We start from the raw sequence: 25903 nt of genomic DNA, 5'->3' as shown, positions 1-25903 counted from the left end.
CATGGGGTGCTCCAAACAACTGCTTATGGGGCTACCACACTGCCACCCTGGCTCTCTCATCTCACCCCATGCCTACCCCATCTATCATTTACAAGCCCACGAAGCAAAGAAAGAGGGAGAGGATGGATCCTGGCTGAATAGTCCACTCTGCCACAGTCTGCCATCATCACCAAAGTGCTTCCACATTCGATTTCCATAGGTGTGAAAAATCTCCAGGTGCTCACTGCCAGGGGCTGGGCGCACCAAGGGGACACCATAAGGGAGAACAGAACAGAGGTGAAGACTCTTAAATCACAGCCTCAGGACTCTGTTGAGTGACAAAGCAGCCCCAGGGGTACAGGGGAAGCTGCTGGGGGCTTTTAGCAAAAGGGAGCACCCAGGATTCAAATCTACGCACAACCCTGAGGAAGACCAAGTCTGAAGCAAATGCTTTTTCCAATGAGCAACATGTGTTAAGCTTTTGCCAGTCTTTCAAAGGGAGAAAACATCAAATCCATGCTCCTCTTCCCAGAAAACAGCCACGGATGTATGAATGCTGGTAAATGCAAACATGAGACCCCTACCCCACTTTGGGATGCAATGGAGAACCTTGTTACCTTGATGGGATGAGACTCTGAATCAGTGCCAGGTGTGATCTGGCTGCTCATCACAGAGATGGATGGACTACAGGAGCTGCATCTGTTGCTTTTGGTGGTAAGAGGGAGGTTTGAGAGCAGGCTGGTCTGGAAGAGATGGGCCAAGCAGGCATAGGAAGCACAAGGAGTGCTTGGCAAAAGCAGTCGGAATGCTCAGCTAGTCTACCTTCACATGAAGCTCCAAAACATGCCACAAATAAGTGATCAATCTGACACCTCAGTAACCCCTGAAAAGCCAAGTGACAGCATCTCTTGTTTCTTTTCCCACCTCTTTTGCCTCAAACACTTACAGCACTCAGTAACCACTTAAGATGTAACAGAGACAACAAATAATGCCTCCTACCACACCCAGCAAAGAGAATTTCCTTTTCATTATTCCAATTCACAGCCAAAAATCTTCTTCTTTTATTTTCCTAGGTACAAACTCAGGTTTTCCATGCAGAGGAGGTCTGGTACCATGCCTGATGTTCCAAGGCTGGTGGGAAAGGGCTATTAACTTGCTGAGACAGACTGCTTCCAGCCCCACAGGGCATCAGATAACCCAGTCTGATCTTACAGCACGAAGCTGCCCGCCCTCCTGGTAATAGCTTCACCCACTGCACAGCCTTGGTTAAATATGACACTGTTTACATTCATTGAGATTTATTGGCTCATCCTTTTGCCTGGAATTAAGACCCCAGTGAGGGATCATTTGGTTTTACAGGCAGAGGAGCCCAGGACTGGAGGAGGCAGAGGACACTGAGTGTGCATGTCTCCCCAGGGATAGCATTAGGTCTGGGGAAGATGCCAGTCCCCTCTGGAAAGGGGCCTACTCCATATCGCAAAATCATTTCCACACACTGAGCTTACCATGAAACATCAATCCAAAGTTGGCTTGGCATTGAATGTCAGCCAAAAAACGGATGCTTTGAAATAGGATTGGTCCTGCCTGAGCATCCTTACACATAATAAGCAAGATGCAAATGATTGGGTTCAGCTTGATTCAGACAGCCACAAAGCGGGAGGTGGATGCTGCATGTGGGGGGCTGCTCAGTGCAGATGTAAAAGAAAGCCCTTTGCAAAGCACTCAGAGATCAGGCAAAGTAGGAAGCAGGTTGCTCAGGACCCAGATAAACAGGAAAGAAAAAAAAAGCAGTATTAAAGCTGGAACTGGCTTGTGGCACCATGATATGACACAGTGAAAGCAGGGCAGGTGTCTGCATGACTCAGTGTCCAAATGTCTTGTTGGCCACCAGGCCTCTACACCCCACAGCCTGGCACAAATGCCAGAAGAACCTGCTGCCCTCTGCATGTTTCCAGGGATCAGAGATTTTGCTCGTTTGCCTGTTGGCTTCATGGGGTTTTATTTGCTGCTTCATGATTTAATTTGGCCATGATTTATTTATAGCCACACTTATAAAATATGCAGCCCCTTCTGAATTCTCTGTCCACATGAACACTTTCAGGGACCAAAATAATTGCCACAAACGCTGCTGGGCAAGTATAGCCCTGGAGGAAATGTTCCCAGGACTGCGAAGCATCTTCCCTCATGCCTGGGAAATTCAGCCAGGCAGCACCCAATACATCAAATTTCACACTTGTTCCCATTCCTGCTTTCACTAGCCATGTCCTGACCCTTCTGTTCATGCTCTGTCAGAAGAAACTCAGCTGGTGCCAACATCAGAGCTCTTGTGTGGCCACTGGCACAGCAGAAGACATCCCAGCACAATGACACTCACCTCAAGGGTGTCCCCCAAGTGCTGCTCTGAAACATCTTATGGAAAAGAGGTAACCGGCCCTGCTGCAGAGGTTTGTAAATGGGTAAACCCAAGAGGCTGGTGGTCCAGGAAGCACTTAATGCAGCCTGACCCCTGACACAAATCTTGCCCAAATTGCCAGGAGCTAGAACCCAGGCAGAACTGAGGCCAGTCTTCACTCCCTGCTCTGTGCTGGCAGGGAATCTTCTCACACCCAGCCTTCATGGGGCTCTGGAAGCACTAAGACAAGCAGCTAGTATGCCCAGCAGAAACAGAGGGCTCATTTTGCTGCCCATTCAGGAACTTATAGCCCATCTGGGCCCCAGAACACTCAGTCAGACCAGGGAATGGCTCAGGACCCCCAGGTGAGATGTGAATTTTCAGAGAACCTGGAGCCAGCCCCAACACCAGGGCAGCGAGGCATGCAGTGCTCCAGCTGCCCCACAATTACCAGGTACATGGCTACCTCCTGGCACTGGCAGGTTATTTACATATGCAACACTTTCCTTGCACATGTATGCATATAATTGCTCATACAATTATCTCTTGACATTAGTATCTGTCAAGTGCCTGCATACATACTGCAACCCTGCCCAGCTTGCTGCTTGCACAGCCTCATGCTGGTTTCCAAGTACAACACTAAGCCAAAGGAGGGTCAAATCTCCCCAGCTTTTGTCCTCCCCAACTCCATCCCAAAATAACACCCTTTTTTATTAAGTTAAACACCAGCATAGCTCATCCCAGTCTGTGGGCAAGCTTGGTCTGTTTCTGGAGTCCTGAGTGACCCCCACAAAGGGGGAAAGTTGGAAAGCACAACCTGCATAGCTCCGATGCCTTTAGGGTTAGGAAACTTTCTCTGCTGCTCCTAAGCTGTAAAGAGGTTGACTGGCAGCTCCATCTTCACCATCACACTGAAGTGCATTGGGTGCTGAAGTGCCCCAGGCTCAGAAGGCCTCCTGTTATGAGACAGAAAAAAAGAAAAGCAAGATTAGATGCAAAACACCAAGAAAATGAGAAGGAAAAATAATTTATCATCCCAGTTTCCTCCCAGGGCTATTAAACACTCTCCATCCCCTTGGCTGGGTGGTAGGAAGCACTGCCCTGTGAGGGCAGATGGCATTGCCTCCAGATTACCCCCAGGTGCTTCACGGTCAATTAGAGGCGAGCTGGGAGTAAGGGAGCAGGGTTAAAGATTACGCAAAGGGCCAGGCCGGTGGCACAGCATGGAGCTGCTCTGCTCATCTATATTATAGACACTAATTTGGTTTAATTTACTTCAAAGGCTTTCCTGTAGGATATGGCGTGTGCAGGGTTGGGATCTATTTTTCTCCAAAGAGGTTTGAAAGGGGCTGGGGCCTTTCTCTTGAAAGCATCCCAGGGAGAGTGCTTTGGGTTTTGCTTTTTTTTCTCTTTTTACAAGGGCTGTCTCCAAAGGCAGATAAGAGGGAGGCCTGGGAAATGAAAGCCCCCCCCCCAAAAGTATATATAAAAGGAAACACAATCAACAAAGGCTGAAATGAAGCAGCGAAAGCACTTTAAAATAAAGCCTGTCTCCCCCCTGTGCAATAAAACCATCCTGCAAAGAACTGGCCAAAGATTCCCCAGGAAAAGTCCTTTGGTGAAAGGGAAATATGTTGAATTATCCCTCAGGAAGTGAATAACCCAGGCACAACTACGGTGCTTTTATCCTTTCATCAGCCCAGGGAGAAGTGCCTTGTTAATGCTGGGAGGCTTAGCGTGAATGTAAATCCAAGCAAATAGCCATGGGGCTGCAAGGGGTTTGGGCAGCCCCTGTGGGGGGAGGGAAGGGGGGGCAACACTGAGGGCTGCAAAACCTCACCAGGAACAGCCCACAGAGCATCCCACAATCCATATCATTTCAGCCTGGATCCTACTTGGCTGAAATCGGGGTTAGACCTGCTAACACTTCTGGGTGCTTCAATGGCACCTCGGGCACCTCCTGGCTTCATTGCATGGGGTTTCAGCATCTGCATGCAAAGCATCAGGGCTCAGCACCCCAAACTGTCCTGGGACTGTGGTGGAGGAAGTGCTCCATATCAGTGCACAAAGAAGCTGAGCTCAGGACAGCATCAATAATCACACGAAATCATTGCAGGAGGGAAAGTTGACTGAGCGAGAATAGGAAGGCTGCGGGGTCAGCGCCAGAGGGCAAAGAGGGGAGGAGAGGCTGGAGGGCAGCCTGGAGGGACAAGAGGGCTCTGGGGATGGCTAATGGGATGCAAGAAGTCGTGCAACACTATGAAGGCAGGCAGTGACTTCTCCAACCAAGTCCTGAATGGATCTAAAGGTACAGCCCGAACCACATCACTGCTCAAGCACTTTGGGGAAAACTCCATCCCTGTGCTGGGGGAGGGTTTGGCTGGGGAAGGCTGCAGTGGCAGCTTTTATTTGAGGCTGAATTGTCTTTGTAAGTATTGCTGCTGTTGTTGCTAAAACATCCATTTTAATTGACTTGATTACAAAGGAGCTACAGAACTTGCTCAGACTGCTTGTGATCAGTCTCTTCTTGTACTAGCCCTTAGCAGAGCTGCAAGGGGCAGCTTCCGAGCCCTCCCATCCAGAACAGGTTATCAGACATTACTTGTGGCACATGCAACCAGTGCAAGAAAGTAATGCCACCCTGAATGGCAGTGAGAATTGAAAAGGATGTGGTTCATCTTATTTAGTTAATTAAAACAAACAAACAAACAAACAAAATACTAAACAGCCGATTTTACCCAAGGTAGAAAAATAATTAAAAGATGATTTGTATCAGTGCTGATTTGCAGTTGGTCACTTGCCCACACCACTTCCTCAATGCAGACCGTGCAGAATGACTAAGTGCATGTTGTTAACTAACTTGGCCACTTTGCCACTTGCCTTGAGTTTGCTTTGAAGCACGCTTCCACAAGATGCTGATGGCTTCTTCACTGAGAGATCACAGCCAAGAGGGTCACCAAGGACTGGAGCATCTTTAGGTGACTTTGAGCCCTCTCTGCTCAGGGAACCACGGCTCTGCGGTGCCACCGTCCGGCTTCATTCCTGCATTGCAAAGCAGACAGCTGCTCCTAGGCAGTGTGTATTTTTATTCCTACCATAATGTATTTCAATTTACAAGGCAGTAAATGAAAGAGGAAGATGAGATTTGCTCAGCACATTTTTTCAGAAGTACTTATTGCTGAGAGTACTAGAAAAGCTATTTAAACAATTGCTTTTATGATACAACACACATTAAAGAAACTTCCTCTGTATTTTTGTTCACCCATCTTTGTCACTTCTGCCATAGAAGAACCTGAACACTGACAGGGTGTGCTTGCTTGTCAAGTCACCTGGCATCGTGAGGAATAAAGCAATGCTGTTTTCTAACACCACATCGGAGCTTTCTTCCTGGATTTCTGATGGCAGTTCTATGAAGGATCATCTGAGGTGAAGGAGGCATCTCCACATTGGGTACTGGTAGTTCCACATCCACCATGGAGACAGGCACCTGTGCTGGGGCTCAGAGGGTGCTCATCGAAGCTGTAGAGTGGAACAAGGAGCAGGATGTTGGGATACTCAGGCTGCCATTCAGGCTCCCTCAGTAGGAGGGGAATATCAACACACACTCGTATTTCTAAGTTCCAAGGCTCAGCCTGAAACACAGCCCAGCTTAGCTTAGTGTAAGAGCAAGCTCTGCGGCTCCAGACAGGCAGCAGTGGCAGGCCCAGGCAGCAACAGCAGGCCCAGGCTGCAGTCCCAGGCCCAGGCGCTCGGCAGTGCCGCCCGCAGCCGCCTGGTGGCGGCCCCAGCCCGCACTGTGTGCCCACACGGAGCCGGGCGGGACCGAAACCCGCTCTATATCTCCTCCCCTTCCACGCACGGCCCGCCCCGAGGCTCCGGAGAGGCCTGGCTTGGCTGAATTGAGGCCAAACAAGTTAGAAGAGCACGCTGGAGGCCAGCGCTGGCTTCTGCTGCCTTCCTGCCCAACCTGAGGGGAGTTGGTGAGGGTCATTTCCCCCCCCTTTGGACCCTCCCCACAGGAACACCGCTCTGAAGCATCCTTTCCACAGGAGATAAAACCCCGTGCCTTGTTTTTCCTTTCAGAAACCATCTCCTGTGTTCCTGACAGCTCCACAGATGAGTTGGGAAGGGATGTCAGTGTCCTTGATGGGAGCACGGTGCCAGGCCTGCTGTGACATTGGACCACCACCTGCCCAGGGCTGCAGCTCACACTGGCCCTATGGGCAATCAAGATCTCCCGGTCATCACCAGAGCACCCCAAAATGATCACCTGGAGGAATAGCCTGCATTGCAAGCCATGGCCAGGGGCCTCCGAGGCCAAGCTGAGCACAGGGCTGCCAGGCAAAGTGGAGTAGTGAAGCTGCAGGGCGCCTCTTGCTGCTCCCCAGGGACCCGGCTGGATTTTGGGCCTCAGGACCTGGCTTGATGTCAGCAATCAGCCTCAGCACACAGTGCTGCGGGAGCCATTGTGTCTGTGCCAGCAGCGGTTGCTACATCAGCTCGGATTTTTAATAGCCAAATGAATGAGCAAGCAGAAGCGCAGATGTTTCTGTGCCAGCCATGAAAGTTGCATGCCCTGCCTACAATGTGCTGTTTCTCTAGCTGTCATTGGATCCCCAGGCTCTGGGTGTTTTCAGTGCACGTGGCAGAAAAGCTTCTGCTGTTTGTGCAGGGTGGTGTAGAGCTGGCCAGGACCCCGCAGTAGCTGGTGCTGACCTGCTACTATCTGCTCAGGTGCATTCTCCTGCTGGCTTTGGTGGCTGTATCACAGGGACATCTTAGAGCAGAACCAGAAGGATGAGTAGGAACCAGCACAGTGTTGACCTCAGGCCATGGTCTCCCCTCCAGTGCCACTGAATCATTACTCCCCCAGCACAGCATGTCTGCGTGCCAGGCAGCCCAGTGAGCTCATGGCCCATCTCAGAAGGATCGAGCCCAAAATCTGCTACATGGCATCACTGATGGGATAGCCGTGGAAGCTGGAGGAGCACAGCTTGGCTTTAACTCACAAAAATGTCCAAAACCAGAAGCAACGGAGTTATTCTGACTTTTATTTCATTGCTTCTTAGTCCACACGGTCGGTATAAAATCAGAAAAGCAAAGCAAAAAAAAAGAAAAAAAGAAAAGAAAAAAAAAAAAGAAAGAAAAACCCAAATGAAACACAAAACAACGACAGCAGTGTCTGGAGTCCTCAGGAGGCAGCCTGGGGTCTGAGCAGGTGCCCATTCATTGCCAGACACATCTCTGACACACAGACAAGAGGACAGACATTGCACTCCAGCATTGGGCCAGCAGGGCTCCAGCCAGAGCTGCTTCTGTTCCTCTTGACCACGGGGGGGGAGGGGGGGGGGGAAAGGAACTTTGGTTATAAATGCTTTATTAAAAACAATAGTAAGTCGTCTAAGTACAAAAGCAGTTATAAGCTCATTTATATTACACAGAATTATTTCTCATTTCTAGCTTTGTTGTTTACCTCAAGATTGTTAGCTGAATTTCCAGTGAATAAGGTTAAATTGCTAGCAGTATAAGGAATGGTAAATAGATAGCACCATTTCATATATCTGGCATTTGATTTCATAGATATACTGGGTTTGCTTCCTGCTCATCGGCACTCTACCTCCACGCAAAGAAAACGCGCATTTCGTGATGGGAGTACACCCAAGCTTGGGGTGCACCCAGCACACACAAGGGATGGAGCACAACCCCTGCTTGATTGCATTTAACCTAAGTGATTTAGAAGCCCAAAATCTCAGTGGGTGTGGTGGCAAGGCAGTGGGACTTGGGCAGTAAGTCATTTAGGCACTTTCGGCAGTCCCTTGCTCCGAAACCCTTCAAACCTTTTGGAAGTGCCTCCGCCAGCCCTGGCACCCCAGCTGTCAAATCACAGCAGGCAGGAGGAGCGGGGACCAAGCCTCCAGCTGACACCAGCAGGTGAAACTCCAGTGAAGAAGCACTGCTCTATGCCAGTGTAAGAGCAGCCAGAGCTGGGGGTCCCGGGGCTTGAGTGAGGCTGGGATGGGGGAGGAGAGTTCAGATCAAAGAGGGTTCTGCATGAGAGAGAAATCACCGCGCTCTTGTTACACCGTTAGGAGTTATAATTCCTTAGGCACTTTCTTTAGGCTTTAAAACATAGCGTATGGTCAACAAAAGCAAACAATACTATGTACATATATGTAAAAAGTGTTATAAATAGGTTTTTTAAACCATAGATACTATATACATCTTCAATTAACAAGTAACCCTTTGAGTGTTTCCTTTTGGGGTTGGTTGGGTTTGGTTTGTTTGTTTGTTTTTGGTGGGAGGGTTTATTCCTTTTTTTTTTAATTTTTTTTATATTTTTTTTGGTTAATTTTCCGTTTTCTCGTCTATTTTCCCCCGCCTCCATCTCCTCCATGCATGTCATCAGTGCCCCCAGCTGCTCTGCGCTCCCCATGGTATCACTCGCGCTTCCGTAGGATGACATAGATGATGCCACTGGCGAGGGCCAGGGGGAAGGCCACCCACGCCAGGATATAGGCAAAGCCATAGGAGATGTTTTCCGAGGGTTCGTGCCAGTCCGTGTGCCTCACTGTGAAGATGGCTGCACCACTCATCACGCAGAGCCCTGCAGGGAAACACAGAGGGAATGGGGTGAGCGGCAGCTCCCAGATGGGAACCCACAGCTGGACGTGCTAGAGAGGATAATGCCAAATACCAGCATGGAAAATGGCTTTTTCTATTGCGTGCTTGCAAACTGAGATGTTTTGATGATGAGATGCCCATGGCACAAGCAAGGTGTGAGTATCCCCTGGGTTAACCCACCCCTTGGGCTGCTGCTCCAGACTAACGCGGCCACTTTGAGTGTTCCATTGAAAACCCTAACTGTAGCCTAAGCCATCCAACCAGAGCTGCTGCAGACACAAGCCATGCTATTATTTTGGGTTAGCACATGCTATGCAAGTGCATCTGGGGGCCACCAAGTCTCTGCCATAGCTCTGAATAAGCAGAACCTGCTCCTCTCTTCCCACCCTGCAGATCCAACCTGTAACACAAAGTCTGCCCCTGTCCTCCATACCCCCAAGCCAGCCACAGTCTATCAGCCTCAGTGGGCAGTGTTTTAGCTTTGTTGCAAAAACAACTCATCAGCACTGAGGACTGCCCAGTGCAGACACAAAGCCACCACTATTTCTCCCTGAAAACAAGCTCTTTCAGTCCATCCAAGCAGTTCTATTATACAGTCGCTGGGCTGTTGTCAGCACCACATCCCCTGCACAGATCTCGGGACCACCTACATCGAACCACAGTGATATTTGAGCAGTAATTCCACTTGACACTGCTCCTTTGTTCTGGGAAAATGCACAAGTGGGAATACGTTTCATTTAACGCGCCACTGGGGCACTTTCCATTCTCTGAGCACGAGAGCAAACTCCCACTGTCCAGCCCATGTAAAGAGAACAAAACAATTGTCTGCAAATACTGGTGGGACTGAGAGCAGGCATGCAGGCACGCCGGTCACCTACAGACTGCAGAACAAACAGTGACAATTGTCTGCAGGAGGAATTCAGCAAATGTGAAGGTGATGGCTACAATTGCATATCTGCAGCATCTGCACTGAGTTTGGCCTGGTGAATGTGCTGAGGAAGTGAAAGCCAGCTGCATTCAGCTGTTGCACTGATGAATGGTAAATGCAGCACCACTTTGGAGCCTGACTTTAAGAACACACTCCAGTCTTGCCTTGGCACATCAGGAGGGCAAACAATCCCTGAAGCTTGTTCTTGTATGGTGACAGCCCAGCTGGCTGTCCAAGTGATGCTGGGGCTGGGGGAGGGATGGAGAAGCTGGGCCAAAGCCTGGATTTCCACTGTTGTAAGTTGCTGTGGATGAGTACACCATGATGGATCCACTAGACAGAAGCAGCAAGAGTGGGAGAGCTGTCCATGGCCTTTTGGTGTCTTTTATGGCTGAAATCCCAGCAGGGAAAACCCAGCCAGACTTCACATGGATCCAAGCAGTGTGTACAAACTGTGCTGGGGATGCATCCTGCTATGTCCAATACACCCAGCTGACCTTGTGCATCTTTTCTTGCCCCTACCTATCTAGCTCTGCTCAGTTGGAGCAGCCACCAATCCTTGCCCTCTGCTCCTGCTCTTAGGGCACTGCTGGCTTGGCTTTGCCACCTGACAGCACCCTGCAGTCCCATCCTCATCACACACTGGTTGAAACCAAGCAGTGCTGCTGGCCAGACCCTTGGCTTTGCCAAGCTGCAACTCCTGGGATGAGGCTGCAGCCTCCTGGAAGGCTCCAGAAGTAGGATGGAAGTCCTCTGAGTTTTTCCAGCAAACTGTGAGACCACACCAAGCTCAGCTCCTTGCCCAGCTCTGTCTGTACCACTAAGTGAAACTTCCTGTAAGGGGGGCACAGCCTACAGACCTCAAATTCAGCATCACAGCAAGAACGGACACCAGTTCCCACCTCTGTGTGGTCCATCTAAACCTCTGCTTACTGTTCTCCAGGCCACGGGAAAGCCGTGTGGAGATCAGCTCTGACTTTTCCTGACTTCTGCACTGGGCTGGAGAAGGATTTGACCCAAGGAAGGAGGTAGCAGGTCTGCATCCTGATGCTGCTTCCCCCTAGGACACCAAGCACAGCACAGACAGGAGGGTACACTCCCAGTTTCTCCTCTGCCAATGAGGATGCACCAGCAGTCACTTAGGAGAGAGCAGGCTTCTGCTCCCAGATCTGTCAGACAAGTTCCCAGGCAGATAATTGCTTTATTAATGCCCATTTCCTCTCCTTGTCTCCATGGCTGTAATATATTTCATCACATCTGTCTTCCCAGAGATGAACTGATATGAGCTCATCCTTTGCTTTATGGCCAAGCAGAAACTCTTATAATAGAATTCATGTCGTGTTTGCTAGAAGAGGCCAACTCTAAACCACTCCTGAATTGCAGTGGCCACTCACTTAGAGGATGCTCCATCTGAAGTTCAGTGGGTGAATTTTTCCCTGGTTTAGTAGCAGAAAATACATACAGTGGTTTTCAGATGTACCTCTAAAGCTCTCCTAGACAGCGAGTCTCCTCATGACACAGCTGGCTGTTAGGCTCGTACGTTAGCCAGAACCTCCTTGAGCAATTTACTCTTCTAGCCTCAACACTTGAAAATCCCCTTCATTGGTTTCATACGTGGAAACACAAACAGAGCCAGTGCTTTTGCAGCATCTAAATTTGGAGAACTACAACGTAGTACACGAACTGTGGCTCGTTTCCAGCACTGACTTCTTAAAGAGTTAAAAATAGCAGCTGACAGTTCAAAGGCAGCTGGCTCACCCTGCATGCTCGAGCAGCTCCTCGCTGAGGAGGAAAGCACCAGCCCCTTATGGCAAGTTTATAAATAATCCTTGGGTCTTCTTTGGCCAAAACAGGATCATCACTACATCCTCAAACACACACAGATGTAGTAAGTTTGCAATTTGCCCAGCCCAGCGAAGGGGAAACCCAATGCTGGCACTGGCAGTGCTCACCCCAAGCCATGGAACCCTGGGTGCTCCTCTCTTGCCCCCTGGCATCTCTCTGGCTGGGGCAGCAGCCCTCTGGGGAAGCACAGCATGTCCTGGCATATGGACACCAGTGTAGAGATAAAAGAGCTCTATGGGTCCACATTATGCATACCCTCTTCACTTCAAGGAGACAGCTCAGCTGCCCTCCTGCTTCTGTACCCAAGAAAGCACTCGCTTTCCCTCTCTTCTGCTTGAAATCCCATCCCCAATACATCTCCACGATCAGCTCTCACTTACCAGCAAGGATTTGGAAGATCCCGGTAAGGTAAAACCGTCCACCCTTGGTGAGCGTGAAGAGCTGACAGAAGAACAGGAAGAGAGACAAGACGCTGAAGATGACGGAGAGGATCATCATTGCTTGGACAGACTGCAACCATTCTGGGGAAAAACAGACAGAGGTATCAGTGTGGGCATCAGCGACAGCAAGCCTCAACTGTGGCATCATTTCTGTGTCACAGCCCTGCCACCCCATGTGGCTCCTTGGTCCCAGTGATGCTTCTGCATGACCACATTGAGTGTGACATTGCCTGGGGATTCTGGACAACATGTGCATGAACCAGTGTGCTGGAAAAAGAAGAGACAGGGCCATGCTCTTCTTGGAGAACACTGAAATGCACTTATGGTAGAAGTACATTTCAGCTGCACTAGGAACACCAAAGCCACGTGCAGCAAGGTGGGTGACAGCGAGCCAGCCACGCTCAAAAGCAGAGTAAACAGAGCAAGTGCAAACCTCCCTGCCCTTGTGTGGCAAACCTGCTGGAAGGAGCCAGCAACAGCTGCCAAGTGCAGCTCTGTCCCAGAGCCGACCAGTTGAACCAGCCCCTGTGTGAGTCACTGCCCAGCTATTTCCAGGCCTCGTGGGTGTGTAACTCCCCGTGTAAAAATATATATAAATAAATAAGCAAGATGCCTCTCTACCCCATGAACTGCCACAGTCAGACAGAAAGAGGCAGTGCCATTCACCACCCAGATGGGACTGTGCTAACAAGCATCACTGCCTTTCTTTACAAACTTTGAACTCATACCAGAAATTGTTGGTGTTCCTGCACATCTTGACTGGTCTTTAACAATATGACACCAATGAATTCAGCAGGAAGATCTGACCCATGCTCCTCCCACAGTTTGACTCCCACCTGCTACACTGCCCAGGCTTCACTCTGCTTGGGACAGCATTCTGCAGCAAGGAGCATTTCTCCAAAAAGGTGGCTGGAACACAGCAAGACTTCCAAAAACAGCTACACTTTGGCACAGCAACCTTCAACATTCAGTGCAGCAAATAAGGTAGTGTGCAGAGCAGAGGTGAGCACGCTCCCCCACCATGTCCCTGCCAGCAGCCAGGACGGCGATGACGACACACGCCTGAGCCCTTCCAGCAGGCTCCACCAGAGAATAGCAAATCCATGCCCGCAGGGAACATCCTGTGCAATTTAGTAATGTCTGTCTTGTTTGACTTCAGCCCATAAATCCTACCTCTTGTCTCTGCGTTTGGCCTCCTGCTGTTCGTACAATAGAACAAATGCAGTCCCTGCTCACGAAAGCAGACAGAAACCACCCAGCACGGCCCCTGTTCACTGCAGACAGCCTTATTCCTTCCCTCCTTCCCATGCTCCCCATGTCATTTTACTCCATGGCATCAACGTGCCTGGCTGAAGAGCTGCTGCATTTTACTTGTTCCACATGCAGCAGTTGCTGCAATTCATTAGGATAGAACTATCAATTCAGGAAATGCCAGTGGAGTTTTCACATGGACATGCACAACAAACATCCTGTATTTTATCCATTTCATGCTGGCTTGTCGAGAAAGCTCCTGCCTCATGTTTCCATGGGCACCAGAGGGGATGTCCACATCCAGTCCTAACTCAGTGCTCATACTGGGGCAGAGAGTTAGAGGGCGGCCAGCTGCTGACTGCCATCCTATTGCCATGCTCCAGATGAAAAGCTCCCATGCAGGTCCTTCTGTCATTTCAAAGGCCACGGGACCAGGCTTGCAGAGGAGCCTTGTCTGCTCGGAGGTGGATGTCCAACGGCAGGTTATTTTAGGCAGAGGCTGTCTAGACAGAAAGCTGAGCTACCCTTTTAATTACATCCACCTCCCCAGGCTTCATTTTTGGTTCTGAATGCAAATGATTCTATGGGCTTTGCAAAACCCCTTCGTCATAGAAAGCCATGCCAGGATGTCCAGCTCATTTCTCATAGCTACAGGTGCGAGCAGTGAGTCCAAGCCCACAGACATCAGCTGTATTAGTACAGCTAATTGCCTTCAATTCCTTAGAAAGCACTGCTATAACTGCAGCTAGCAGCGCTGCCTCCTCACCCCCAAATACTTTCAACACCTTCGCTATCAGCACTGTGTCCCACCTGTTGGATTAAAATGGGGCAGGTTCCCTGGAGCTCTGGCTGCCACAGACAGTGCAAGGAGCTGTCAGCACTGGGCACTTCCAGGCTGCTATTTGTGGTTTCCCCAGGCACCACCCGCTTGTTCCTTGTTCCATTTTTCTCCTGCGTCTGTTCAGCTCCGTGTTTATATCTTTGCTCTTCAGGAGGAGGAAGAAAAGGGAGCAGAGTGGAAAGGACAGATAACGCCTTGCTCAGCGCTTCCTGAGAGCACATCGTGGGCAGCCCTACAGCCCTTCAGACAGTCAGGAATTACACACAAGAAGCTTTTAAAAAGGAAAGTCTAAAATTTCCCTAAGCTCTGCAAGCCCCCATGTGCTCACATCGCCACTGACAGCCTAACAGCAGGGAAAAGACTTCACCCCAAGATGCTGAAGAATGCATTTGTCTATCCTAAAGGGAAAGATGAAAGAAAGAAAGCTGGGAGAACAGAAATTGCAGCTGAAACCCCCAGCAGAACAGCAGCTCACCCACACCTCCCTCCCAGTGTTTTATACCCAGTGATGGTGCAGGATTAATGGGATGAGACAGGATGGGATGGACAGAAAGGTGCCCGTAGCTGAGAGCAGAGGGCCATAAAGGACAGATGTTGACTGGCCAGAGTCAAATGTCAGAGACATGCAGTCGTACTGGTACCTGGCCAAGGAGAAAGAATAAAGTGCACATGGAAGAATATTAATCTGAGCAATCAGCTCATGCACTTGATGCAAGGCACAACTAAACTTAGTGCTGTGCATTAAAAACATCTGTGTGCTGAGACCTGCAGCTTGTCTTGCCTCTTACAAGCTGCACGTGTCACACCCTTGAAATGCAGCCACTTCTGGGGAAGGAAACAACCATTAAGGAGGTCACTGTAGAGTATAATAGCTCCAAAACTAAAATGAATAATCACATGTGTGAGGCAAACCTGCTCCTTCAGTGCTGGGAGCTGAAGATCAGCAGGGTCAGGAACAACATGAGTATCCACCAGCACAAAGGTGGCAGCTGAGGGCTGGCAGCAAATGCTGTGTTGTCCAAAGCAGACCCTCAGATTTCCAGGTCTGATCAAGAACATGAACTGACCCCACATCCTTGCCTAGGAGGAGGACAGGACACATCACAAGTGCTGGAGTTTGCAATGGTTTTGAGCTCCAAGGAATGGCAACTCCTTTCAGTCCAGTCCCGCCAGCACAAATCCAAACCTCCCCAGCCATGCTGCAAACTGCTCCAGCTGGGAGAAGCAGGGTATGCGCCCAACAGCCTCTTCTTTCCTGTCCTCCTGCATCTGCTCACTGGAAAGAACCGTGGTGTGATGGGTTGAGGTATTCCTGGAAACTGTCCCCAAAAACAGGGACTTTATAGCTTTCCCAAGGTATCTGCAGATGAACAGGTGGGAAGCACTGAGGCTGCAGGAAGAGCTCAGCACTGCAATTGCCTCACAACTCTTTCCAGTCCTCTTTTGCCATTCCATCAGAAGGAGATGAAACACCCAAAGCACTCCACTCTCATCTTCTTTTCCTCTTGATCACCCTTCCTTTTGGCTTAAAGCTCCATCCAAGAAGTCTCCAAGTCTCTGCAGCTCTCCAGAACTGTCCCATTCAAACAGCCATTGTCTCTTTGTCACTGTATCTCCATTGCTTAGCCCCAAGACCAACCAGAGCCATCTCATCAGGCCATTGAAGCTCACATCTTGGAGGCAAAACCCAGTGCTGGCAAGGCAGCAGCAATCATCTGGCATCATTGCATCCACCTTCCATCAGGTGCATGACATCCACACTAGCTCCAAGCCCCTTCAGATGACTCTGACCTCCCGACTTGTGCTTCAGAGCAATTGGAGGTGGTGAATGCATCAATTTAGGACCTCCAGGGTTTTTGTGTGCCACTGAGTTGAAGTCCATGCCCCAGGAACAGGGATGGGCAAACCCAACATGAACAGCGTGGACATCCAGGGGTCTCAAGTCCCAAAGCTGTTGGGTTAAGGGCCATCCATCACTGCATGCTGCAGCGGGCTCTGGTTTTACAGCCCTGTTTTCCTCCTACAATGCCATCTTTCTGTTGCTTCTCTTCTTGGGAAGGCCAAGAGACCTCATGCAGCCAAGAGCAGGGAAATCAGCATTGCTCCCTAAACTCCTCTGTACCAGATGTGCTTTGTGAGGCAAAACAGAAGCCTGGTTTTAAGCCGAGGAAATCCGTTTCGTATCATGGGCAACACAGCTATGGCAGAAATCAATACGTTGCTGAAAGAGCTTCCCATTGATGGGAAATCTCTGCTCTGGGTAACTCACACGTGCTTTGCTTGCAGCTGTCACATCAGCAGATGCAGGAGTGCACCACGGGCTCTCATCACGTGGATTGGCAGGCTGAGCCTCTCCCAATGTTTTGGGTTTTCTTTTCTCATTGAAAAAGCCCCAAACCACCAGCCTGCTTTGGACAAAACCACAGAGCAGCAACACGAGAAACTGGGAGGAGACAACAGGAGAAACATCCCATGATGTTATAGAAGGGAGTCCCTGCTGTTCCCCATCGCTTCTCTGCATGTGACATTCCCAAAAGCAGAGAAAGAGTAGTAGAGAACAGTAGGACAAATCTCACCCACCTTAAAACAAAACAACTTTCAGATATAGAAAGAAAAGGCCACTTTGGGGGGAGGGAGGGAAGGAGGGACGGATATTGTCGGTGCAAATTGGGGGTGGGATCTGTTTTAAAGAGCACTCAAGCCGCTTGGTCCCGTGCTGCATTGGAATGGAGCAGCCAAGGGTTGGAGTGCAGCACAATTCTGGGATTCAGAGCTGAATTCCTGAGATAAGTCTTTTCCAGGAATGTCTGACAGAGCAAACGAAGCAAAGATTGCAACATTTTTTCCATAGTTCTTGGCCTCGTGGAAAAAAAAAATAAGAAGTCATTATCTAACAAAATGGATGCAACAGCAACATGCAGGCGGTGCTGGAGCAGAGCAGTGGGCAGCAGCCCCCACCCCCATTCCCACCTCCTTATTCCCACCAGTTTGTGCTCAGAGGAGGAATTTGGGAGGTGGGGACTCAGCGCAATGATCCCCCCCTCCCTCCCTCCCAAAAGAAAGTCCCCATCTGTGTTGAGCGCCAGCCCAGCTCCGCCTCATCAAACCTATTAGTGCTGTGCTCGGACCGCTCCTTCCCCAGCAAACAGCGGCAGAAATACCGCACGGCAGCGGCCGCTCTGCTGGCCGGAGGAAAAACAGCTGCCTCCACACACAGAGCGAGCTCTGCCAAAGCCCTGAGCAAGGGTTCCTTTGGCACGCAGCGTTAACCGTTGATCTCCGTCCTTGGCACCGGCACAGGCATCAATTCTTGGGGCTTTCTGCAGCCTGCAACGAGCACAGCTTGTGCTTTGAGAGGCTGAGAGCAGAGCGGGCTGTGGTGGCTGCTATAGGGTAGTTTATATTTTTGAAAGTAAGCAGATCCCTCGCAAAGAGAGCGCGAGGAGTGCGGCGTAACCAAGAGCTGGGGCGGAGAGCTTTAAATGGAGGCCTGAGCACGGCACAGCTCCACGTAAAGAGCAGCCCATGATGGCAACTTGTCAACCAAACGCCAGCGCTCCAAGCCTCTGGCTCGTCTTGCCTACAGCCCCTTTAACGATTAGAGCTTTAATGATAAGAGATCACTGGCAAGGACCCAGAAGGTCCCTGGGGGGCATGCAACGCAGCCTTCCCTCACTCACGACATTCAGAGATGGGGAACTCCATCCCAGCCCCATTTTGGAGAAACCCCTCTCAGCATCGCCATCCCCCCATACATGTGATCCCACAAACACCCAGAGCAAGCAATGGAGGTTGCTACAGCAGAATATTTGGGGAGGTGTTTCTGAATTGGGGTATAAATCTCTACCTTTTTCAAGCAGAAATTCAGCAGTTTTTGAGCACGTGTGCCCAGCGGCGGGGCAGCCAAATGCTGAGGAAGGCTGGAGCTCCAGTGGGAGCCAGCAGGATCCAGCAGGATTGCTCCCAGCCTGGGCCTGGCTCCAGCTCTCCCTGCTGGCCCTGACACCAGCAGGCGTCAGCAGAGCCCTACGATGCATTCCTCCTTGTCAGAGCATCAGCCCCCACCCATGGGTAGCAGCAGGCTGCAGATGGGGGTCAACCATGAGCCTCCAAAGCCCCAACCATCTCCCATCACTGCCAGACCCTTTTGTATGCCCACACAAGGGCCACAGTGCATTGGTTGACTCCTACACCGGGAGCACCCTTTGGGCACAGGGTAGTGGCAGTGGGACTGTGCTCCCAATGACACCAGTATGGTCCATGGATTGCTGTAATGGTTTCACTGAAGAAACTATTCACAGGGAAAATGAAAGCAGGCTAACTGAAAACAAACACCACTGACACCAGCTCTGTCTCCTGGGAAGCACGGACTGCTCTGTATCCCTGCACACAGATTTGGAGTTATGACGACTCCCAGGTGCCTGGGAGCTCCACATCACAGCCTGAGCTCCACTCCCTCTAAGCTCAGAAAGCAGCTTGCATGGAAAAACCTCCCATCTTGCATCAGCCTCCATGCCAGCTGAGCCCAGATGTGCCCACAAACCACCTGCAAAGGCCAATCCCCCTCAATTTCACGAGCCCAGAGGGCATTGGCAGCAGCGACAGCCAGGAAGGCACTCACCATTCGTGGATGATGTCAGGCACTGGAAGACAGCACCAGAGGTGCAGTTCTGCCACAGGTCCGCCGTCTGCCCACCGTTCACAAGCCAATGCTGCAAAGAGACCCAGCCCCGTGAGCAGGAGCCACGCAGCCCAGCCACCACCCTGCGCTCCCAACCACGGGCTTTTCTTTAGAGAGAGAGGTTTGCAGAGCAAATCCTCATATTTGCTTTTTGCTGCTTTGGCTTCAATAGCAGGATAAAAACAAAAAAAAACACATAACAGAAGCTCTTTATTCCCTTTAAACGTGGGCCAGGTCCCGTGGGGGACGCGTGCTCCCCTCCCCGCTGCATCCCGCTGCCTGGCCGGGCAATTTGAATGCTGCCACGTGATTCTTAATGACTCGGAAGGTTTTGGTAAATTCTTCCATTGCTGCTACTACCAAAAAAAAAAAAAAAAAAGGATTTAAAAAGGAAAGGATGCCGGGAAGCAAAACTGCAGCTCCACAAAACCGCTGTGTTCTAAAATCAAGGCAAACCTCTTTCTAACCTGACTGGGCTCCGGGCTGAGAAAAACACTGGGAGACCCACGCAGCTCCCAGCCCTCATTACTGTTTGCTAAGCACACAGCTCGGATATCTTGAGTAGGAGATGCTGTCTCTATCTCACAGCCCCAACAGAGAACATCTGGAGAGCAAAACTGCTGGTGCTGAGGATGCAGTACCCAACCAGCCCCACTCTGCTCCGTTGTGCTCTGACTGGCTGTACTGGTCCCACAGGCTGAGCCCGTTAGCAGCACGGTTTCGCCCACATGGATGTGGTTTGGGTGATATGAGCTCAAACACAGCGTGGACGCACTGAGCTCCCCCCGGCCGCACCCAGCTCCCACCCAGGGGAGAACAAGAGGAAGAGTTTTCAGCTCAAAACACTCAAAATCCCACTGCTAGCAAGGCGGGCATCAGGAATCAAACTTTTCCTGCAGAAAGTCGGGCTGGAAAAGGAACCACAAATAAAACGAGCAGCTTCCATCCTTCCCGATGCCTCGGTGCCGTACTTACGCTGACGATGGTGGAGACGAAGAGGAGCACCAGCACGGTGATGTGCAGCACGATGATCCCCAGCAGCAAAAGCAGCATCCTGGCGGTGGTCTCGGACACAACTGGACGAGGAGAGGGAGATGCTGCTGAGCGTGCGGACGTCTGTGTGTGTGTGTGTGTATGTGAGGATCTCAGCCCCGAGGGCAGCAGGAGGCGCTCCGCCGGCGGCACAGCCCGCCCGTCCCGCCGGGAGCCCCAGCCCGGGGCGGGGATGCTGGGGCACAGCTCCGGGGCTTCTCCCGAGCCCTGCGGTGGGGCGGGCACCCGAGCTCCGGTGCACCGGGGTCTTTCAGCCCTTCTCTCCTCGAGAATGGTTCCCCGACTTCACCTCCCACAAAAACCCCCGGAGCTCCCACCAGCCCTCTCACCGAGGGCATCCATTGCCCCCTTCCCCTAAGGAGCGCTGGGGGTCTCCCCCAGCCCCTCTCCGCTGGGGGGGCTCCGATTGCTCTCCCCCAGATGGGTGGGGGTGCTTCCCCGCTCCATCACCCCTCCGTGCCCGCCAGGAGGGCTCTCTCCCGGCCCCTCTCCGTCGGGTGGAGAGGTCCCAGCCCACCTCCACATGAGACCACCGGGAAGCCCCCTCCAGTCACGCTCCTCCGCGGAAGCATTCCCTCGCCCATCTCTCCCGCGGATCCCCGGGATGGGGACGCGTCCATCTCCCCGCAGAGCTACCTCGGACCCTTTCCCTCGGGGCTGGTCTGCCCCGACCCATCTACCCCAGGTACCCTCAATGCCCCGAGGTCCCCCCGTGTCCCCGTCCCGGGCCGTGGCCCTACTCACGTCGCGGAGCCGGGAGCGGCGGAACGGAGCGGGCAGCGCGGAGCGGAGCGGGCGCGGCGCTGTCAAGTTTCCCCTTTAACGGGGGCCACCGCCCAGCTTGCGTCTGCGGGACAGGGAGGGTCCTGCGGCCGCTCCTCCTATAAGTGCGGCGGCAGCTCCCAGCAGTCGGTCCGTGGCCCCTTCTTACTGGCTGCCGCCCGTCGCTGTGCGCACCCCCGAGACACGCACCCCAGCCGGCGTCCCGCGGGACTTCGCTTAGAGAGTGGCTGGAGTAGGACTCTGCTGTGTCACCCCAGTGGGGGCACAGGGATACGTGGGATGGGATTTGGGGTTTGCTGGAAGCTGGTTGTGCCGGAGTCGAGGGGAATTTCATCTCTGGTTTGTACAGCGGGACTGTGTTTGGCAAAGTGACACCTTTGTGACTTGATGCTCTGATGGCCGTTGCTTCTGGCTGTCTGGCTGGGAAGCCTTGGCCCCTGAAAGCCTCCTCCTGGGGTACTGATCACAGGAGAGTGTAGGACCTCGGGGAGGAATGGGTGCTTCACTCAGGTGCAGCAGCCATCACTCATTCTTCACTCAGCAGATCCCCACCCTGCACAGACCCAGAGGGAGCCCTAAGCACTGCCACCAGCCTCCCCATCACCTCTCCTCTCCGCACACATCAGCTCCAGACTGGTCCTGCCTCGTTTCAGAGGCAGATGAGTTTGGCATCCAGCTGCCAAAACTGTAAATCTTGGGATAAAGAGGGAGAGAAGCGTGCTTGGCTCCTTCCTGCTGGCAAGCAGGCGTGTTCCCTGCAGCACAGGCTTTGGCCATGCTGTGTGTGAGGGGTCCCAGCCCATGCATCAGCAAGAGCGAGTTTGGAGCACTTTGGGGAGGTGCACAGTGGAGATGGATCAGTGGCCCCAGGCTTCACACCGTGCTCCAGCCCCTGCGTTATCACAACCTGCACGATGCCACTGAGCTGTGCTCCAGCAGTGCCAGCCCACAGCTGTGCAGAGGGAGTTTAGTCTGAGAGCTCCACTCCTGTGCCTGCAGCTTTCTGAGCATGTGAGAAATAGCTAAAACTCAGCTCTGGCTGGACCAGGCTCTGAGCACCTGCTGGAGCTCTGGGTGTCCCTGTTCAGTGCAGGGAGTTGGACTAGGTGGCCTTTAGTGGTCCCTTGCAACTCAACAGTTCTATGGTTCAATGAAAGGAGCCACTTGAGGGAAATGAAGCCTGTTTTGACTGTGAGTTACAGATTAGAATCTGTGGAGGGAGTCCAAAGAGAAGTGCCTATTAGTCCAGCACTCCCTCATGCTCTCGGAAAGGTGCATCGTCCAAATGGAACAGGGCTCTGGGAAGCCATTTAGAAAATCAGCATATTTTCTATGGGGTCATTTTAAACTGTTAGGATGCTTGTTTCTAGAGTAAGGTAATGTGAAGTTAGAAAGGAGGGGGTTCAGATGCAAGCAAGGGGCTGCGAGGCTGGGCAGGATGCATCCATAGCATCACCAGGACCACACAACACAGGCTCTGCCATCAGCCCAGCATATATGTACACCTCATTCACTGCCTCAAGCCAGGTGGATGGGAGTGAATGCTTTCCAGCTACACAAATAGGGCAGGCTTTCTCTGAATGTCTTCTCGTGGATGGAGGTCTCCAATCGCAGGACTTTGCTCCGTCATCACAATTTCAGGGAGTGGCTTCCTGCTCCCTGCCCTGATGATTAAGACCACGAGCAATGGAGGATTTGAAAGGCAAAGGGGAAAGGGCAGAAACCTGCACTGCCCTCAGTGAGCCCTGGGATGAAGAAAGGGATCCTGCTGTCAAGCAGCTGTGCAGCTAGGTGAATAAGGAGAGCAGTAGGCGCAGATGCATGCTGACACAGACACACACAGGCAAGGAGAGGGCCAAGAAATGGTGGTTTTTGCTTTCTCTAACAAAGCCATTTCAAGCAAGAAAAAATGTGAGGGAAGACGCATTTACATTTAGCAATCTTCTAAAAGAAGAGATATAATACATCTTGCAGACGTTTCCTTACTCTTCCTGACGTTTGTTTTCCACCAAGGAATTTGTAAAATAGTTCAGTCCTGCCAACTCTGCATTTGTGCCCCCAAATCAATTTCATCCAGCTCTTTTCTTCAGCTCCAATCCAGTTGTCATCACTGATAGAGGCACTGGAGAAATTCCCATTGGCCTCAATGAAACCAAAATTCACTCGCTGGCTCCAAAAGAAAGAAACACATCCGTGCTCCCCAGCTGGGACATGCCTGTGTGCCAGAACATACTCAGACACTTTTAGAAGTTGTGATACGTGCTTGTCTGTTGCATGCTGACAACATGTAAAAGGAGCTAGCCCTCTTGAGCTCCTGTGGAGCCTGCAGAGGATATCATAGAATGGCTTGTGCTGGAAGGGACTCAAACCTCTTCTAGTTCCAATAGAGTTCTAAACCAAGCCACCTTTTTGCCCATGTTATTGAGTTGTGCACTGTTGTCCCCAACAGTGCTGGGAATGCTGTTCCCTTTTTCCAGGATGCCCATAGCATTGGCTGCCAACGCTTTGAGTGATGTTCTGTGCCCTGAAGTTCCCTGCTGGGGACTGCCAGATGCTGAGAGGCTGCACGAGCTCAAGGAATGGCTGGAATGAGATCACATGAATCAAGTCCATTGGGGGCTATTAGATTCAAGGACAGCACTGGCAGCTCAGGAAGTCCTTGACACATGGGTGGCTGGAAGCTGGGAAAGAGGACTGGGAAAGTATCATGGGATGCTTCTGTGCTTCTGTTGGCTCTGGCAGAGGCTGAATCTGGGACTTTTGGACTTTGGTTTGAGCCAGCACAGCCATCCCTGTGCTCCTCCACTTCCCAAATCTTTAACAGTTTAGCTCCTTTTCGCCCTCCCCCCCCTCCTCCCACAATAGTGATGAGTTGTTTTATCATAATGCTGAAGCTGTTTTGGGAATTCTCTCCCTAGAGCATTTCTGCATTTGTTGTGCAATACACTACTAACCACTTTTGGCAAGCTTTCTTCCCACCCTAATTAATCTCAGGCCATTCACCAAGTCTCATTTTCCTAGGCAGCAGAAGTCCCCAAACCTCCTGTCTGAACAGCTCTTGATAGCCTTGGCTGTTCCCTGGGTCTGGGAAGGGCACAAAACTTGGCTTGCATGAAGCAATGCTCTCTTGGTTTTATTCTTTTATTTTCTTTGCTCCAGACAGTAGACAATTAGTTTACAAACCCACCTCTTCGGGGTTTATCAGGATGACAGGAGGGAGGGTGGGGATATGTCTGTGGGATTCAAAGGAATTTCTACAGATCAACTTCTTCAGCAACTTGGCTGATAAAAGCAAGCAATAAAAGGGTAATAACCAGCAATAAAAGCAGGAGTGTCACCCTGCAGATTGAAGGCATTTGCAGAAAGGAAACATCCAATCAATGCAGAAAAGCAGCGCAGGCGGGCAGGAAGGGCAGCATTATCTAAATGTGAATTGTGGAAGCAAATCATTTAGTGCTACAGACGTAAAGCCACTCAGACTTTGGATGCAGGAGGGCAGGGCAGTGATTTAACACACGTGATGTGCACCAACTAGAGAGACTGTTGGGTCGCAACCCCAAAAGCAACTGCTCATGAGGAGGAAAATCCATCCCTGTGTGCACAAGGAATGCATGAGACCTTGCTGCAAGCTGTGCGTCCATTGGAATTTCACTCCAAAAAATTCACCCTACAGACCCATCCTAAAGGAGCTTGGGGGCAGATCTGGCTCCTGACATGGGATGCGCATAGGATACGCTGTGGTATGTGATTGTAAGGATTTTAGAGTGTCAGCTACCAGAAGTGGTAATGTGGATATTGTCAACTTATGGAAAACTGGCATAGAGGGTCTGAAATCCCAATGGGAGCTGGGAATCCTCTGGTGTCTGGGAAATCTGCTGCAAAGTAGGAAGTATTTGAGAAGGAAATAAGACTGTGACCAAAATTCCTCTGGTTGCGGCTCACGGGAAGGAACCACGCTGCCAGTATCATGTAAAGAAGCATCAGGAAGGTAGGACAGCAAGAGAAAATGTAGTTGGGAAGTCACGATGCTGTGTGAATGCTGTCAGTTAGGAGAAAGCCTCAAAGGAAGTGGGTCAGTGGGAAAGATGAGTGTTTGGGGTGCTCCAAGTGCACCCCGAGAGGAGACTTTTCATGTGACTGTTGTTATCGGGGCTCTGATTTGGCTTTCCAACAGCAGAGCAGCCAATATCACCAGGATCTGTGAAATTCTTAAGGAACACGGGAAGACTAACAGCACAAATCACGCAACAGGGAGGTTAGTGAGGAAGGTATTAAAAACCAGAAGCCACAAAGGGTTCACCATGACACTGACTGATCTGGCTCCTGAAGTAGGAGAATGGGCTTGGACTGATCTTCCTTTGGGATTTTTGGTCCCTAATGGTTTTAGGCTGAACTCAGCTCTACTTAAGTTGTCCAAAAGGGATGCGAGTGGCTTCCAAAAGTTCAGAATAATGGCAGGCACCTATAGGTACCATCTAGCAGAAGATCCATAGTAAGTTAGACAGGAAAAGACACAGCCTGAAAACAACTGCCCATGACTAACTTCCCAGCAGGATCTTAAAAAAGCTCCAGAATAGGGATCATTTAGTTCTTCTGGGTCCTTCATCATGATAGAATCATTAGGGTTGGAAAGATCATTAAGATCATCCAGATGAACCATCAGCCTGTGACTGCTTTAGACCATGTCCTTCAGTGATACACCTCCATGTTTCTTAAACAGCCCCATGGATGGTGACTCCACCACCTTTGTGGGCAGCCTGTGCCAATTCCTCACTAGGGTTGTCATGTAGCCACATCATACCAGTGTACAATGGTTGGATTTTTGCCTTAAAAACCACTTGTAAGAGTAGGACGAAAAGTGCCAAGAAGCAGCACGACCCCACTTCATCATCTCTGAACCTACCTGAGCACCAAATAACCAAACTGCCATGCAGAAAGCAGCACCAACTCTGAACACAAACGCCCAGGTCACCTGCATAGGGCTGAGCACAGGCAGACTCAGCGGGTGCCCAGAGATGGGCTTTGAAGCCCTTGGGTCCTGACTAGGACTATGAGGCAGCCCAGCACAAACACCACCTCTGTTCTTGAT

The 25903-nt window shown here is 51.0% G+C and overlaps 1 protein-coding gene across 1 annotated transcript; it reads right to left on the bottom strand.

Annotated features, from left to right (window-relative positions):
* Positions 1–7408: 7408 nt before the first annotated feature.
* PMP22 (peripheral myelin protein 22) lies at positions 7409–20883 on the bottom strand. Its single transcript, XM_072352262.1, has 5 exons — positions 20776–20883; positions 19954–20054; positions 18919–19009; positions 12146–12286; positions 7409–8975 (listed from the first exon to the last, which is right to left on the bottom strand). The coding sequence occupies exons 2-5, from the start codon at positions 20029–20031 to the stop codon at positions 8809–8811; spliced, it is 477 nt and encodes a 158-aa protein (XP_072208363.1). The 5' UTR covers positions 20032–20054; positions 20776–20883; the 3' UTR covers positions 7409–8808.
* Between the last annotated feature and the right edge of the window lie 5020 nt (positions 20884–25903).

The sequence above is a fragment of the Excalfactoria chinensis genome, chromosome 17 (genome assembly GCF_039878825.1).
Source record: "Excalfactoria chinensis isolate bCotChi1 chromosome 17, bCotChi1.hap2, whole genome shotgun sequence".
Classification (NCBI taxonomy): Eukaryota; Metazoa; Chordata; class Aves; order Galliformes; family Phasianidae; genus Excalfactoria; species Excalfactoria chinensis.
The sequence above is the reverse complement of the archived record's forward strand: the minus strand, read 5'-3'. Positions and strand labels throughout refer to the sequence as shown.

What these genes read in the sequence shown, in the direction of transcription:
- PMP22 (XM_072352262.1), bottom strand. Translation starts at nt 20,031, where the DNA reads ATGCTGCTTTTGCTGCTGGGGATCATCGTGCTGCACATCACCGTGCTG. An exon ending in TCGTCTCCACCATCGTCAGC is followed by an intron (nt 19,010 to 19,953) that starts GTAAGTACGGCA and finishes GTCTCTTTGCAG; the next exon opens with CATTGGCTTGTGAACGGTGG. An exon ending in GATCTTCCAAATCCTTGCTG is followed by an intron (nt 8,976 to 12,145) that starts GTAAGTGAGAGC and finishes GTTTCCCTGCAG; the next exon opens with GGCTCTGCGTGATGAGTGGT.